Source organism: Sprattus sprattus, assembly GCF_963457725.1.
Source record: "Sprattus sprattus genome assembly, chromosome: 1".
NCBI lineage: Eukaryota > Metazoa > Chordata > Actinopteri > Clupeiformes > Clupeidae > Sprattus > Sprattus sprattus.
The window spans coordinates 69,097,207-69,115,586 of record NC_137920.1 but is presented as its reverse complement, the minus strand read 5'-3'; the positions used below and the strand labels follow the sequence as shown (position 1 = coordinate 69,115,586).

The following is an 18,380-nucleotide window of genomic DNA, read 5'->3' as shown; positions in this document are numbered from 1 at the left end:
GTCAACTGTAAAGCCTGATGAAAGATACATTTAAAATCACAGAAATTGTAGAAGTACAACGGTTTAACAAACACCATCTGCAACAATAGGCCTTTAACACTGAAAATTGGGGGGTTTCTTATCTCCAAAAGAAATCTTCCCTTCCCTTAAAATATCTCCACCATTGAAGGGCCCTTCCCTTTAAATGTCTAAACAAGTGGTATTAGGGCATGTGGCTGCACTAGTCTCTTTACTCATCTGTCTGGCCGATGGTGTTTTCCAGGTTAGCCAGTACTGTGCATGAAACAGCCTACTTTGAGTCAGTATGTTAGCCTTTCAAATGGCATCATCAAACAACAGGGGTTGTCAGGGAAAGGCTTATCTAGGCTAACACTGGGGCTTAAGGCATGAGGCAGGTTGTATGCAAACACTGCCACGCTACCTCTCAGCTCAGGTTTCATAGGGATTGAGTCAAGAAGACCACATGAAAAAGCCTACTTTAAGCTAGTCTGTTAGCCTTATAAAGGGTATAAACGTCCACTGCCTTGGGTACAAACACATATACCAGAACAGCAGCAGCATCACTGCAGACCTGTGGGAGAAGCATTCAGCCTTTCCCTCAGGTCCACAGGAACACAGAGCCTGCTATTTTTGGATGCGAAGGAGCAGGGGAAAAACAGAACACAGGAGGGTAGTGAGAGATGCAGAGCAAGGTGTCTGTGTGTGTGTGTGTGTGTGTGTGTGTGTGTGTGTGTGTGTGTGTGTGTGTGTGTGTGTGTGTGGGTGTGGGTGTGGGTGTGGGTGTGGGTGTGAGTGGGTGTGAGTGGGTGTGTGGGTGTGTGTGTGTGTGTGTGTGGGGAGGAGTATGACACGGAAGGTGAAACACTTCGGTTTGTAACACATTTCTGTTGGGTCTCCCAGGAGGGAGTGGATCATGGCTCTCTTGAACTTCTACTACAGAAAAGGAAAGGGCGAAGAGGGGACAGGCCGCTGACCATCACTGGCAGTGGCTGAGCAGAGATAACACCAGGGACGTGATGATGGCCTTTAACAGAATGATCAAATACATCTCCTAAACCTCGTAGCTTCAATGACGGTACCAAAACCACCATCAACATACTCCATACAACAAATGTTAGTCTTTTAATTTAATTCAACAGCAAGATCTTTTGCGAAACACTGAAGCCGACTATTTCACACTGTAAACATTCACCACGTTGAATGAGGGATAACTGCAAGTCCCACCAATCCTCACTTCACCAGAAAACAAATAATATGAGCTGGCAATATAAGCCATTTCTGCTTCCCCCCTCCGCACTGTGCGCTCTGCATCTCTTTAGAGCTCACAACACAGTGAATGATGACACAGCACTTGCAGGTGAGGGAGCTGCATTGCCGTGGCAACAGAGCTATGCACAAGCACCACCTCCACAGATGACCTCACCACTGAAAAGAAACTCCAGGGACCAGCCGGCAAACGAGCAACAACTAATGTAGCACTAAAACTGCTAGAAACTCCAGTTATGGAGATCCTAATTCACAAAATATCTAGTTTCTGACCTTCTGAAATGGAGACATTAACTGGTGAATGACCTGCAAATGATATTTTCTTCTAATCTTTAGGCTGCCATAAAGAGCTATCATATCTGCCAAATGGTTGCCAGGTTTCTCTTGCAAGACTGAGCCGTTTTGACCAAGTGCCAAAAAGGGGAGGCCCGAGAGAGCTAAGAGGGTAGGCAAGGTGGAGATTAATACACATGCTCTTCCCTCCGAAGTTCATTGGCCTCAGTGATGAATGGAGGAGAAAGCACAGTCCCTTCAGCTCAGCCAGGACGAGCAACCATACCGATTCATCAACGGGCTCCCTCCAGCACCCCGTGCCTATGTTTATTTATTTATTGTTTTACTAGTCACAGGGGGCATCAGGTCCCAGTAGCAGGTCAATCAAATATAAATACATGTATGAATAGACAAAGCCAATAGTTGCACGTATATAATAATAAAAATTAATTATAACAGGAAATTAGTGTAACAGGGCTCAAAAACAGACAAATGGAAGATGTGACATGAAAACTGTAGCCTACATGCAAAGACAGGCTCTTGTCTTTTTAGATTACCATGTAGTGCTAAATGCTATATCGGCAATGGATCTGCCATGAGTTCTGCCCATCTTAATAATCACTCTCATTTCCTGCAAATGGTCACTGAAAATTGAATATCAATACCTAAGACATTACACTTATGCTTGCTCTTCTGTATCCTATTCAAAGGCTTCTTCTAAGTTTAATCACAGATGGTCATTTTCTACACAGTGGGTCCACCCCGCTCTTTTAAAAGTGTCCCCTTTAGTTAATAATGTTAATAACATTCAGTGACTCATTGCCTTTGGTCACAGACAATTCATCTCTGTCTGTTTGGAGCAATGCCATCTGATGCACACTGAACAGCATGAGTCACTGAAGCTCAAGTAGACTCATTGAATTTGACGAGCCTTCAGGCCACCTCAAAAAATCATCTATATGCATGTACAGTAAACACACACACAAAACAATACAACAACAGGCACTCACTCTTCCTCCCTCTGCCTTTCCCTATATACTGAAACAAATCAACTAAGCGGACTTGTGCTTTGAAAGGTTACAGGGCCATGTCTGTGTAACTGCATGTGTGTTTGTGTGTGCATGTGTGCGTGTATTACGTCAGAGTGACGAGGCACTGATGGGTGGCTGCGGTTCATTCATGGATGACACACCCCCGAATGGTAAGGTTGCTAATAGGACACTGCTGCCCATGTGAGCCTGATAGCTGCTTCTCAGCCAATCAAGGGAGACTCCCTGCTAGCACAGAGGCTCACATGCTGCCTACGCATGAACATATACACACATTACCAGCTCCATCTCTCTCTGCAACCACTGAATGATGGACTCAAAGATAAATCTCATAGATCTTCATCAACACATACAAAACACATAGAACAAGAAGTGGCAAAAATGCTGAATACACTGAAGGCTTTTGAGATGGCATAATAAGATGGCTAGCCTGAATGGAAAAGGTGCTTATGCCCTAACACAGTGAGTCATCTCCTGTTACAAGACCAGCAGGAGATGGGAGTCAGGTTGTCACAACAGGGAATGTTTAATAGGCCCAGAGATGATTCAAAAGTAATTGACTGAAGGCCACGATCTATTAAATTAGATTGATCAGAAGCACCAGTGTGAAAGAAAATGTGATGAATTTTCGCTTAATATGTTTCTCTGTGTGCGAATCCAATTAAAAACACAAGAGGATTACTCTAAGATATACCTCTTGTAGTTAACTTAGGAAGCGGCTTAACACCTTGAAGTGGTCCGACTTCACCAGTGCCGCGCTTTGTTTCAAAACATTTCTGCATCTAATGTGAAATTCCGTTTGGCGCATGTTAATTTAAAAAAAAATAAAAAACGTACATATAGGCCTTCTTATTCCCTTAACTATCCGAGCCACGACTAAAATTTGGAAAGAGGATGCAACTACTCTCGTCATGCGCATCACAGATGGTGTCCCGCCCCCCCTTCGCGTAGAGCAGAGCGCAGACTTTTCTGAAGGTAAACAACAGCCACTCCCCCTACAGACAGCCCAAGACGCTAACGGCAGAGCGGCAGCTGTGGGATTCGAAATAACGTGCAACCTTATTCTGGAGCTAGACTTTATTTAAACGACAAATAGAGTATGATTTATCAGTTCGTTTTCCTTACATTTCATTCCTGTTTACTCGACTAGCTTATCTGATGACAGCAACTTGCCCAGCCAACAACCCATCTAAGAAATGCAAACTGAATTTCTCCTGACCACCATATATGCTCAACAGCGGATACCATAACAAAAACTAATCCCACCCCAGAAACCTCCAAAAATCGCCAAACTCCTTTGATATTTACCTAACGTTAGCTGCGCAGAAATGGAAGCGAGAGACAGCCAACTCCGACAAACCGTACAAGCCGCCTGCTTCGACTAACGATAGGTTCCTCGCGACAAGCAAGACACGCTTGCACGAGCCTGGCATAAGTTGGTTAAAAATCTTGAAATGCGCGACCTCGTGCGCAATTATTCACATTAATACAGCATAAAGGCTATTTTATTATTTAAAGTGGCATCATAACTGTTTGGTGTTCCCTTACATTTCATGACCACATACAACATATACATTAAAAACGTCGAATTTACAGAAAATGTACAGATTCCCAAATCTTCTTGTTAAAAAGTTAGTTGCCTCTACAACAATTTTGGCTCCTCTATTTAATATTGTCATCTGACCTACATGCATCATCTTTGATTATAAGCTAGCTACCACTAGTCCGTAAGACAAGTGCGTGCAACGTCCCCGCTACAACTAACATTAGCCAGCTCTGTGTAGCACAACATATGAGTGACCAACGGTAGCAACACATCTCTTTACCTTGGCTTCAGTTCACTGTAGAAAGTGTAACGTCCTCGGTCCTGGACGATGTCGGGATATCAGGATAACATTTGAAGCTACGCACATGTAGCTTCAATGATAAGTCACTAGTGAAATACCAGTGCAGCTGGACAGCTAGCTAGTTAGCCAACACTGACTTTCCACGTTGGTGCAAACGTTAGTGTGAGTCCAACTGCTGCTGTGACAGTACGTAGCCAAGATGCTCTCCCAAGAGAGAAAAATTAAACTACCTTACGGCAGGCTTACTCGACTGGAGGATCTATCCGCGACTCAACACATTTTATCCGAAGACTGCGACGAACGGTTACGCAGCCTTCGTTTAAATATTACAGTTGTCTGACTTTCTCGGGGTGTCACGCGTAATCCAAATTAGCAAGATAATGTTATTAAATCGCCATCTGAAAGGACCAGCAACATTGCTTGCATATGAAGCTTGTGTTAGTGTTAAGCAGGCTAGCGATGTAAGCTAACTAATTGAAACTGAAAAACCATGTCGCATTTCGATGGTAGTTCAGGTTTAGTCTTGTACCCATCAGGTAATGTTAAATGTAAATCACATGACTGCCTCTGTTAGATTCATTGAAAGTGTATACAGAACGATAATTTCCAGTGACAAGAAACTAAACAGAGGCTTACTGGCTAACGTTAGTTAAGCGACGTTCTCCTTCAAAACATTTCGACTTCGTGGTTTCTCCCTCTAGCTACCTCACTCGTAGTCTCTTTCCTATGCGATTGTACAGGCATACACGCCGAGTCTTGCAACCTTACCACAAAATAAGCTCATACTTAAAACTCTTTTGGCGCCATATTAATGACGTACTTAGAATTCGCCGTTACAAACAAGCATACTACAAATAGGCTACTTTCTGCAGATTTATCCGTGCATAAACTGCAGCGGGTGAAAAAAACAACTTTACGTACCTGTCAAGTTTCTTCAAAGAGTGATAGCAACCATTAAGATAACGTCAACGGCTCGTCGAATCAGTAAATGGGGCGGTTCGTGATAGTATAATCGTCCATTTTACATGGAGGAAGATGGGAACGGGTATCAACGAAACAATTCCGTATCTTTTCTAAAACGTAGAAGTTGCAGAAACAGATTGCAAACGAAATAATGTAATGATCTGATCCACCCAGAACTTTATAATCAAACACACGGACCGTTAATTCCTGTATGAGAATATTGACGTTGGAGAAAAACGCCTTGCGTAGCTTCAACACTCCAAACGTTAAGTAGTATGCGCTTCCTCTTGGACGAGTCGTGTTAAGGTAGGACTCAGGTGCGCAGTTCATCTCCTCTTCCAAGCACAAAAAAAAATCGCACTGCACTGTATCGTTTAGGTGCATCGACTTGAATCAGAAACTGCACTTGCTTACTGTAGACGTCTTGATGAGAAGCTAAGTATAGCATCACTTTTAAGGGAAGCTAGTTTTATCAAAAAACGAACTGAATTACAGTAGGCTCCTGACGTTATGCTTTAAGCGCCATGAAAAACTTGACTGCATCCTGACTTTTCCAACATGCCTCTTATTTTGTTGCATTTTGTAGCATCTCTGACATTTCAAACATACGAGATGGATAAAGTATACAACGTTAGTGCCTGTTGTTTTTGTCATTTATTTAGATAAGCATTGGCCCTGGAAGCATTTTCATTTTTTAAACTATTTTTTTAATATTAGAAGTCGAGGGTAGGCCTACACAGCAATGGGGTACATCATTAAAGCCATTAAAGCAGCTGCCCCAACAAAAAAATAAACCATTCTTGCATGAATCCACGTTGACCAAATCCCTTCATTGTCTAAAGGTGTTCAGTGCCTCATAGATGTGTGATGCTCTCAAAACAAGGGAAAAGCACAGAGGCTTCCATAGTGGAATATGACTGAGTTGGCCATCATATGCAGTGTGTGTAAAATATTCAGATACGATATATTTCCGATATATAAGTTTTCTTGAAATGCAAACAAGGCTGAACAAAGCGCACACAGCTGAGTGTGTGTAAAATAGGGTGTTCACCTTGCTATGGTGTATGTTGTGCTCGGGACGGTCGTATCAATGTGTTCACTTCGCCCTCTGTAGACCGCCTTTAAAAGTGTATTTTTTCTCCGTGAATTTGCAATGTACATGCTTTACCGCCAAGTGGCACTGTCTTTTAATTCAGTATGTAAAATGAACCCACGCATGCGCATCAGATTCCTTGCGACGGAAACCTGTGTCCAATGTTCAAAACACGAATTAGAGTTGCAGGCATGGCTTCAGTGGATGTCGAAGACTTTATTGAACAAAATAGGCAATTGGCTGACCAGGTAGAAACATTTCGTTCAATATCAGAGAGCGAAAAGCATTGGAAATCAAGAAGAGAGTTTATCTTTAGGAATATAAACGACTATGAGGATCCCCATTTAGATCATCTTCTCGCCTTGTCCATGGTTTGGGCAAACAATGTATTCCTGGGCTGCCGGTAAGATTTATTTTTGGTCTTTTAGTGCATTGTGAGCTCTTTAGAATAATTCAGCTGGTTCGAACTTAGTTTTTTACTGAGTGTACTTTAATTTAGTTGTTTTTGTTTTGCCACAGGTACAGTACGGATCTCCTTGATAAAGTTCGAGGAATGGCAGAGGGAATTGTAGTCGAGGATGCTCCTGTGTTCAAGACCAGAGACGAGATAATGCAGAAGCAGGTAGATGTTACCACATTACATTTACACTTACCCAAAGTGGCTTACAAGTGAGGCAGGCCACTGTTCAGTTCGTGGAATTCGTGTTGCACTTAAAATTACTTCCGATCACAGACTTGTTTTTAGGGTACTATTTGACGAAATGTATCACTTATTGACTCTGCAAACTATTGCATAAAATGAACTCTATGTAATATTGTGTTATAAATGGTAGGCCTACAAATGAAAAATCTGAAGATGTCCATAGGCAAAATTATTCAACCGCACAGTACTATAAATGTCTCGAATGCTCACTAGATTGACACCTCTACATCAAGTCTTAGGCCAGTCGTTCCAAGTGTGCAAAACCTTCCAGCACAGAGATATTTCGTTCCCAAATGACGCCACTTTAAATCGAATGTTTGTTTTGTCTTTATTCATTTTTAATGTTTCTAATTGGATGTAAATCTAGTGACTGATATGGCAGCTTCTGTCATCTTCAGGGATTAAAGCATTCCGGCACCGTGCCGGATTTCCGGCGTGTGGCGTTTGGCTGCGGAAAAAAAGTCTAATATAATTATATATATTTATATATTTTTTTAACGTCTCGATATCATCACCATTACTTTCGAGTTTATGAGTTCGTCTGCCAATGATATGAAAGGAGCACAACTTTCAGGCGCTCAAAATAACATTATTAGCCAATCAGAAGTAGATTGGGGCGGGTCTTGTGAAAATGTGCTTTCAGCACCGGCTTTTCTATATGGCTCTGCCTTATGCTACGTAGAGACAAACGTAGAGCTACTGTCACACCGAAGCAGAGTAAATTCAAGAATCCTTGGGATGATGCCCTCCTAGTTGATAAAGGATTGAAAAATACATGGCGCTGGGCATGGATAGAAGAGATGGGGAAGGACGGTAAGCCTTTTGGTAGCCGGTGTAAGAAGTTAAGAGAAGCAGGTGCTCTCTTGAGCTCAAGAAAGCTTCTGTATGCAACTAGCGGGGGAAAAGTGCTTCCAGTGCTTCCACTTCATCACCCGCTCATAGAGCAGTTCGCGCTATCCAACACACAACGCTTTTACAACCACATCTGATGTACCAGCATCAATAACTGACCGTTAATGTGCCCTGAAATACGCTTGTGTACGTTCATCGCAGAACACAATCTGTCTTCCAGGCTCGCCCAACCCCTGTTGAATTTATGCCAAAAAAATCGCTGAAGTCAAAATTGCTTTGAATAAACTGTCAATATCCAATCAGCATGCCAGCTATTTTAACACATGGCATAACACCAGAGTCCAAAAGACGTATTTCGGAAAAGCTAAAAAACGGCATGTTTTTCTTAAATGTCGACAAATTCACCAACAACAACATAGACAATGTCCTCGTTCGTTTTTTGGATGAAGATGACAATGCATTCAAAACGTAACACTTGCCAGGCAGGAACATGAATATAGCCAATGCCTCAGCACTTACTGCTAGAATAAAATATGTACATTTTAATTTACGATTATTTCTTTTGAACAAAGTAATTATGGAACTGTTGCAATATAAATGCACAGTATTATCTACACTGTTGCACTTCAACGGTTTAAAAAGTGGATCACTGTCCTTTTTCATAGATCCTCAATGAAATGGTTGCAAATCAAATCTTCTTCCACTGACTGAATTTCACATACCCTTATAACATGTCACCTTATGATTGTAGGTCATCTTGAAATCTTCCAAGGACAAAGCTTAGCAGCAAAACTTGATATCAAGAGAAATCGTAAATGCTACATGTGTTAGTACCATATTGTAGTGAGGTGGAGTACTATTGCTGACCTTCTTGGGATTGCAGTTTCAAAAGTCCCACCATAATCTGCCATCATTCATTTCTAAATGTTTTTTTTTTTTTTTTTTTTTTGACCCTGTAAATGTGTGCACCACCGGACCACACACCCCCTCGCACTCAACCACATTCAAAAAAAGTTCAGGCACAGGATTTTTTTTTGCTTTAAACCCTGCATCTTATGTAGAAGGCTTGAGCCAAGGTTTTGTCACCTTGAATATATTGTAATGTGCAAGTGGGAGGTGTGTGCTTCCTGTGAGTGAAAATGTCAATGTTATTCTGAGTTGCTCCATCATTTAAGTATGCTTGGATCATTCGCTTGCAGGAAAATCCATGAATCAATACAGAAAACATTACACTCTGCTACAAAATGGCCTGGTATTGAAAATAACTCTGGTATTGAAAAGAACCCATGGATTCAGTCAAACATTGAAGACCCCAAACTGTAAACTCAAAGTTAAACCGTCAAAATCATGCTAGTCATGTTAGTTTACTAACTCTGTAATTGATATGTTTTCATTAAATTCAACTCGCATCACCAAAATGTCCTGAGGGTCAATCCTTTTAGTGCAACTGTAGTTCCAAAGTTTCTTGACTTTATTCTGAACATTAGTCTGAATGTGTTTTTTTCTCTTCTTATTTTAGCGGAAATGAAAAAATGGCTGGAACTGGAGTCACTTGGCAGGCAACAGGAATAAAGGCACACAAATCCAGTGTGCTGAAAAATGAACTGCTGACTGCGTTAGATCGATCATTGATTTTGTGTCTTAGCCTTATACTTAAGTTTTATGAAGTTTTAGAACTCTACAGTGGAATTTTTTTTTGTTGTTGTTATAGACTATTTTATATACTTAAATGTTCTCTACAAAATAAAATGTAGCAAATAGACTTACAACTGATGGACCAGACACTTAAATGTATTTCACCACACACAATAATAAATGCGTTCATTCAAGTTGTCTGAAAAATCTTTATTATCTTTATACAGCATATTATATGTATAAATTGTATTTCATATAGGGTAAATTAACAAAAACAATATGCAACTTATCCTCTTCATATCATAGACACTAGTCACATTACCCTTTTAAAATGACTTCCATTACAGACTTATATTTTATTTGAATTGCAAGAGTTGCATTATACCCATAGGGGGGGGGCGAAAGGAGATGCGACTGACTATGGAAGCTATTGTGGACGCTATTAATGAATCCAATATTTCACGCAACAGCTAACAATTATTTTACATTCTGTGTCATGGTGTGTTAATATGTTGGACTGTAAATCAACTCAAAGCTTGATTAAAGTCACTCAATCTTGGGGACAACTCGGACAGAGAATTCAAAACCAACAACAGTAAAGCCTATTCCTTTCAAAATATTGTGAGAATAATGCCAGTTCATCACTTAAAACAATGTTGCCTATTCTCACCATCCATCAACTTTGCTCTAACAACCGTAACAGCATCAGTCCAAAAAGATATATTACAAATTCTGTCTGGAATAATTTATTTCACATCATGCAATAAAAATAACAATAGCACAATATTGTTTGTCTTAAAATCTGTTGGCAAGCATGTAATAAGACCCTACTGACTGAATATGTGATTTCCCTTGTCATTTACTTGTGGCACTTGAGTTCTTTGATGATGACTTGATAAACCGATGAGGTAAATGAAAGTTTGAAATATTTCAGAAGAATGATTAGGCACACTTGCACTGCGGTGTTACGAGTCCACCCAGCTCTGCTCCACAATGGCAGAGACTCGCTTCTCGTATTCCCGTTTGTTCTCTTGATAAAGCTGAGCAGCCTGACTGTTGGCAGGGCTGTTTGGATTTGGCTCATCCAACAGAGACTGGATTGTGGATAAAAGATGATGAGTAAGCATGGAGGTGATGCACTGTGTACTAACATTAACTTCGGTTTCAAAAGAGCTGCTGTATTCCAGATGGAATGTATATATATATATATATATATATATACACGTAATAATCAATACCGCAGTTATAGTTGTCAACAACATGCTATGTAATGCAGTCAACATTTGCCAAGGTAACCAACCTGGATTGATGTCAGAATGGATGACACATCATAAGTTGGGCTCCAGCGATTTTGTAGAATGTCTAAACATATACTTCCATCTGCATAAACTGACATGCAGACAAACAACTTCAAGGGTCATCAATGTAAAACATAACAAAGACTAAAATAAGGGACCAACAGTAAAACAACATCCCCCATCAAGACATCTGTCTGATGTGTCAATACTTATTTTATGTAATCAGTATTAAAAATCTTACCATTTGGGTGAAACATTTTGGAGCTAAATCTAACAGTAGGGGGTTTATTGGGGTACTCTTCAGAAAATTCTATCACAAGCTTAAAGGTTCCTGTGGAAAGACATACAATTAAAACTAGAATTACATAGAAAAACATTGACTCTACAAAAACATTGTACGAAAACTTTAAAGAATTGTCAATGAATGTTGACACAGCACATATTTATATGAAGAAGTTACACCACCAGGATAGCTTATACAAATGCATGAAAGGAATGTTGTCTTTGAGTAAAGTTTCTATCTAGACCAATGAAAGTTCACCTTTAAAGCAAAGCTGAAAACAGAATATGTCTGTGGGATCTGTATCTTATCAGCAATATGAAGTTATGAAGCCATAACTTTTCTGCATTTATTCAGATTTCATTTCACTTACTTTGATAGATAGATGCTTTGTCTTTAGCTCAAAGTCCATCATTGCCTTTCATTATTTAATTACAAAATATCTGCCCTAACTATGTCTATTGGCTGATGCCCAAACTACACAGGTACTATATTCCACTCTGAACTGTAAGAGACAGAGACTTCTTACCATCCTCAAATGGCGTGCCCACAGGCCTGAAAACAAAGGAATCATTGTTATATACATGAAAGGCATCCGATTACATAGTTTCACATTAGCTATTTTTACATATTCAAAATGATTTTGGTCACTCCTGTACACAAACAGATAAATGAAGAGATCATGTAAGGATAACTAGGAGTACCTGTGGGGAAAGAAAACAATCTACTTATCACTTTTGATGACTCACCCAAAAATAACTGCATTCCACAACATTATATTGTTTTCTGAGGGGGCTCCACTGACACCAGTTGGGGGATCTTCTTGAAGCCTGAGAATAGAAAAAGCATGGAAAATAGTTACTCCATACAGGTTCTCAGACTGAAAGGGTATTTTTTAATGCAGGTCCGGGCATGCAGTTATGGACATTAAATAAATAAATGTGCAAACAATCCCCATTAACCTGTGAAATGGCGAGATCCAGTTTACCAGATATATATTAGTTATGCAGTGCTGATATGAGAAAGACTGTGATAAGGGGTAGGATTAACAGAAGGTGTGTCCACATTAACAACAATATGTCAAAGTAAATAGTGTGGGAGAATCTTATTAACTAAATAATAATAATAGCAGTCACAAACAAAAAGCATGTAGATTCATTCATCTAACTGAACTCTGCGGCTTAATTCACACTAGGGAAATGCATGACTGGCAATGGCATGTAATTTAGTTAGTTCGCGCCTGCATCGCTTTACTAAGTATAAGACGCAGAGGCCAGCTGATTTGCATTTTTATTTTTCTGTAATAACGAAAATGAACAAAGCATGAATATACCTGCTCTGTTTGCCTGACCATACTCATACACTTTGTCTCTCAACTTCTGTATTACCTTTCATATGTCCTAACCGGCGGTTACACCAAGGTACAACACCCTAGGTACTGTACCAAAATGTCTTGCAGCTCATACAAACAAAGAACTCTGCTGCTCATTTTGTATTTGGTCTACAAGCAGTTTCCAACTTGGGTGTTCCCACTTCCAATAACAAGAGAGAGGTAACAATTGTACACTAGTTGCAAATGCATTAACACATCTCCTAAAATCCCAATTGGTGTTACCCATCAATGCCTCCACATTCACCCTGAAGTAGAAACAGACTGACAAGCAGCTTGTTGTTACTATGACCATTATTGTAGACTTCCTTGCATATGCAACAAGCAGTAAAGAGGTAACCACGAAAATAAGATGACTTATGTTATTAAAATAACACCTCCAAGAAACTGGAAAACAAAACAAAAATGGAGACAAGCAAAAAAAAAAAAACGTCCTCCTTGGTATTGTAACATAAATGATAGCCTGGTAACATTGACGTTAGTTGCATAATTAACCACCTCACCGTCAAATGAGTGAGTCTATTGTGAAGCAATCAAGGAATCCATAATGTTTTCTGCCTTTGTCAGCAGCGGTTTATGCCATGTTGATATGGTTAGACTATTTTCTAAGTAACATTCAGTCAGTAACGTCAGGTAGCCTACGTGGCTAGCTTTAGCTAGCAAAGAGTGTATTGCTATGGTAAACGTTAGCGCTGACGATATAGGAATTATTACTGAAGTGTTAAATTACATGGTATGGCTTTGCGTCTCCACATGCATGAAAACATTATCATCGCGAAAGTATGCTATGAATCTAAAGCGATCTAAACGAATGGATACACAAAGGATACGACATGATTACAATCGACAGGCCTTTTGTGTCAACACTACGTCCACCAAGCTGACTTGCTAGCAACCAGGATATGCTGAAATTGAAATGGGTACTAGCTTCATTTTTCAGGACCGTTATTATTAAAACTGATATTACCTTTTGAAATCTCTCATAAGTCGTCGTCTTGCTGGAGTGGACATGGTAGTGACAGAAGGAAATTCACTCTATGTCATAAAATGTTTCGGCACCGGTTAGATTGCACAGTGGTGGCAAGGCTTGTATTTTTCTTCTCCCAAACAACTATAGTGACGTCATATACTTGCACAGGAAAATGACAAGGAATTCGATTCGAAACAATTATTTGACTCAGGTTACTTTGAAACAGGATTGAAGGACTTTCTTCGAAACGAACATATTTGATATCTGCGGTGATTTTCAGAGAGGGCGTAATCTCGTATTATTTTAGTAGCTACACCATCTGATGGGAAAGTCAGTTGCGTTTGGCTGAGGTAACTGCAATAGTTTTCAAGATCTGAATATTGAGGCGATGTGATGGTCCTGCCAATTAACCTATTTCTTGCTGAAAAGTGGCAATAATTAGGCCAGTCTGCCACCAGATATGAAATTCACAAATGATGTGAGCCAACGTTCTAGAAAAAGTCCGTTTATGACTTCATGTCTATTGTCATGGTCACCAAGTTCTGATGTGTCAAACTGAGTCGCATTGTATAGCCTACGCAGCTGCAGTGGTGTAAAAAGTAGCGTTTATATCTATTTTGCTTACAAGATGGCGAGAGAACTGTGAAAATATATGCGTCAACAATAAGAACTATGAACGTTCTTTTAGCTACTGAATATATAGACTTTCAATAATTGTTGGAGTCTTCAGTACTGCGCAGAGCTATCCATACTAAAAGATGGATATGTATGACAACCTTGGTGTCGTTGGTGAGGGGAGTTATGGAACAGTGATGAAATGTAGACACAGAGAGACAGGTCACATTGTGGCCATTAAAAGGTTCAATGATAAGGAGGAGGAGAAAACAATGAAGAAAATTATCATGAGAGAAATCAAGCTCTTGAGGGTAAGATGAGACTAAACAGGGTTTGCCTTCCAAATATGTCATACAGATCATAAATTCATAATAAATGTGTCTTTTTTATAAGTTCTGACAGTAAAAGTTGTTTTGAATGCATATTGCAGCAATTTCGACATGAAAACCTTGTCAACATGTTGGAAGTATTCAGATACAAGAAACGGCTATATGTTGTTTTTGAGTTCATCGATCTCAATGTTTTGGAGGACCTGGAACGACATCCTTCTGGTTTGGAGAGTAGACGTCTCAGGAAGTACATCTTCCAGATATTGCGAGCAGTTGATTACCTTCACACCAGTAATGCAAGTACTTGATATAGTGTGGCCTATTTTAGGACTGATAATTATAGCTGCAGATTTTCCAATTGGAAAATAGACAACAATGTGACCTAATAAAGTACAAGGTCAAAAAAGACATAGACCAGTTGCATTGAGGGAAATTAGGTGATAAATCACTTGTGTTGAAATCCTGTTTATGACTCTATGCCACATGTTGTCAACAGATTATTCATAGAGACATAAAGCCAGAGAATGTGCTTGTCTCTAGTTCTGGCATAATCAAGCTCTGTGACTTTGGGTTTGCTCGAACGCTGGCACCTACTGGTGAGCCCTTCACTGATTATGTGGCCACCAGGTGGTATCGAGCCCCTGAGCTGCTGGTGGGAGACAAAAACTACAACAAGTGGGTATAAGGCACATGCTTAATGGATGTGTATTTTGCCCCTTTAGCTCCTCTCATTGCGTTCATTCAGATATGAGAGATGTGTTTCCTGTTTCTCAGACCTGTTGATGTTTGGGCCGTTGGCTGTTTGATGATAGAGATGGCCACCAGCAAAGCTTTTCTGACAGGTTCATCTGACCTAGACCAGGTACACAAGATTGTCTGCAAAGTGGGTAAGGAACTCATACCATTGAAGACAACACTATCTGTATCGCATTAAGATTTGCTGAAATAGTCAGATACACTTGTAAACTTGTAATGGCTGAAGAAGTTATCCATTCTATAAAACTTAGTTTTTTCATCACTGTGTGATGGTAATGCTTCATCAAAGACTAATTCTGATATATATTCTGATGTATGCGTCTAGGTCCTTTAACCCGTCATCAACAGGACCTGTATTTCAAGAACCCGAAATTTGCCATGGCCAGGCTTCCTGACGTTCAGCTTCCCAAAGATCACAGAAAGAAATTCTATCAACTCCCGATCATATTAGCTGATTTGGTGGATGTAGGTTTGCTCTTAGATCCTTATATAAAGACAAACATACCTGTATTTTGCCATCTCTTGTTTCAGCAAATCTTTTCTGTTTTCAGGCATGTTTTCAGATTAATCCGGCTGACAGGGCCACCTGTTCCAAACTGCTCATTCATCGATACTTCACTAAAGACCAGTTCAGTGAAAGGTGAGTCAAAACAATGAAAGATTTAAAAAGTTCTTCCACTATTTGGACACTTTACGGGTATTAAATTGTACCTGAAAAATAGCAACAGATTATATGATCTTCCCACTTGCAGATTTATTCCTGAGATACAGGCATCAGTTATGAGAGATGCCAAATATTACAACACTCAGTGGTCTCACAATGGCGCTGTGGAGCAAGCAGAGGAACTGTGTGTTTGCTCATCATCCACCGGCAAGAGACGAGCCAGAGTAAGCACTCTTGTTCTAAGTCTGCTTTCAGGCAGGCATGTTTATGATGCCATCTAATTTACAACAAATCTTGATTTGATGAAAAAAGAATGCATTCATCTGTTAATGTCAGCACTGGGTATGCATAAATGATTGGCTCAAATGACCAATTGAAGCCCCTGTCTATATCAGGATCCAGAAAAAGACAGACGAGGGAAAGAGGACATGACTGAGCCAAACTACTCCAGAGCCAGCCGGAGGCATGGGAGGGTAATGGTGGACAGTCCGGTTATTCACACCACAGCTTCTTCTCCTGAGATGATGGCTGAAAAAAACGTTGCTCCCATCATCTTTACCATGCCACGAATCAGCCAGTGTAATAACTTGTTAGGAGCAGTCTCATCCACCATGGAGGTCAACAAAACCCGGTCAGTTTGTGATTGTTAAATAGCTTTAGAGAAGTTGTTCAACAATGCACAATTAGTCTGTGAGCATTAACTGATATATTGTCTGACTGATTTCTTGATGGGTTTATTGATTTTTAGGGCAAATAAGGTGAAACGCAGACCAAGTCCCTCAGATATTGCACTGGTGAACAATCAACAGGCTGAAGGGAGGGTTCAGGTAATTGAAGCGCGGCCGTGTACGGTGTACATTGATTTTGTGATGCTTTATTTCTTATCAAAATTAGGAAGAGACTAACTATGGAATTTGGTGTATAATTTGTTATAACATTTGTTCAGATCAGCTCACATTTCAGTCATCTTCTCTTTAGCTGCAATGCGATGGACAAGGACTACAGGTTGAAATGGCGAGCATGACCAAGAAAAAGGTGCGGGCCGTCGGTGATGTGCGTTTCCCTGGCCTTCCCATAGTTGGCCACCAGATGGAGCTCAAACACACAGACGGTAAGAAGAACCTTGCATCACACGCTATTGAGAACAACTTCATGGGAGGGAAGAAGTGCTCCCTAGGCTGTTTTAGGTTCTGATGTCAATTTGGAATCTGTAATACACTTAAAATAACACCTTTTGATTAATTTAATTTGATGAGGTGTAACTCATATGAAATATACACTGATCTATGAAACAAGAAATAACCATACATTTTGATTTGGTTTTAATGTGTTAAAGTTTGACTAGGGTTTCTTTGGGATGTTTAATCTTAAACATAATAGATTATTTTAACACCAGTACATCCTGTTTTGTGTGTGTGTGTGTGTGTGTGTGTGTGTGTGTGTGTGTGTGTGTGTGTGTGTGTGTGTGTGTGTGTGTGTGTGTGTGTGTATGTGTGTGTGTGTGTGTGTGTGGGTGTGTGTCCCTCCAAACTAGTAAAACCAGCAAAGCACTCAAGAAGAGAGCAGAGGAAGTGTGATGACTCCAGAATACCAACATTATTTCAATTTGACACTGACCTGGGAAATAAATAGGTAAGGTTAAGGACACTATTCTGATCATTTGCGTATCAACCAGTAAATTAGAGGACAGTTCTATCCTGTAGAAGCCGTTAGAAAAGAAAGATAGGGGGAACAAGTATTTACTGCTCTGGTCCAGGTACCCCAGAACCTGAGAACTTACTTACACTGACAACTTAGCTCCAACTTGGTAGAACACCAGGGTCATTAAAGTGGCTCAATTGAACAATTTGGATGTACACAAATTATGTTTCTGGTCCAATATCCTACTGTAAATAGTCTATCTTTAGAACTGCTATACAGTGAAGATAAAATAAAAATAAAGAAATACAAGCATATACAAATACAATATGATGATGTCCCGGTATAGAGGCTTCATAGAAAAACTGGCAGCAGTTAAGCATGATGTCACAGGGTCAAAGTTGACCTATATGTCTCCTGCTTATATACAGTACAAGGTTTATTTTAGAGAATTTTAACACAGTAATTCCACCCCAAGTGTGTAATTTAGTGGTTCTGTCTTATAACCCCTTTATTAAGCTCCTTTTCTCCCTTTTGGGTCTTGGCCTCGTTGTTCTCAGTCTTGGGAATGCTGGTGTTTATGTTACAGTGTCACATCGTGCCAATTTAGACTTTGAAGTGTCAAGTGCCGAAGGTCTTTAAAGCAGAAGAACCTCATGTCTGCTAGCAGTGCTGTCACCAGTGATCAGACTTGGCTTGTCAGTCATATCCAAAGGTTCTATGGATGCCTCCCTGAAAACTGTGTATTGATGGTGCTCA

At 40.1% G+C, this 18,380-nt stretch overlaps 3 protein-coding genes across 3 annotated transcripts in view; 1 reads left to right on the top strand and 2 right to left on the bottom strand.

Moving 5' to 3' along the window:
- jade2 (jade family PHD finger 2) overlaps positions 1-5,737 on the bottom strand; it is a gene marked incomplete at its 3' end in the record, with an annotated part of 67,291 nt that extends 61,554 nt beyond the window's left edge. Inside the window, exon 1 of the mRNA XM_080851179.1 lies at positions 5,597-5,737. Within this exon, the coding sequence (XP_080707305.1) occupies positions 5,597-5,728 (132 nt within the window). The 5' untranslated portion in view covers positions 5,729-5,737. The remainder of the gene's footprint in view (positions 1-5,596) is intronic.
- A 4,139-nt stretch (positions 5,738-9,876) lies between these two features.
- Positions 9,877-13,772, bottom strand: ube2b (ubiquitin-conjugating enzyme E2B (RAD6 homolog)). The gene is made up of 6 exons (XM_080851260.1): positions 13,617-13,772; positions 12,009-12,089; positions 11,789-11,814; positions 11,221-11,310; positions 10,982-11,070; positions 9,877-10,775 (listed from the first exon to the last, which is right to left on the bottom strand). The coding sequence occupies exons 1-6, from the start codon at positions 13,658-13,660 to the stop codon at positions 10,647-10,649; spliced, it is 459 nt and encodes a 152-aa protein (XP_080707386.1). The 5' UTR covers positions 13,661-13,772; the 3' UTR covers positions 9,877-10,646.
- Positions 13,773-14,377: 605 nt separating this feature from the next.
- On the top strand, positions 14,378-15,248 carry LOC308371363 (cyclin-dependent kinase-like 2; the record flags this gene model as incomplete). Its single annotated transcript, XM_080846228.1, has 2 exons — positions 14,378-14,545; positions 15,060-15,248. The coding sequence occupies 2 exons, from the start codon at positions 14,378-14,380 to the stop codon at positions 15,246-15,248; spliced, it is 357 nt and encodes a 118-aa protein (XP_080702354.1).
- Between the last annotated feature and the right edge of the window lie 3,132 nt (positions 15,249-18,380).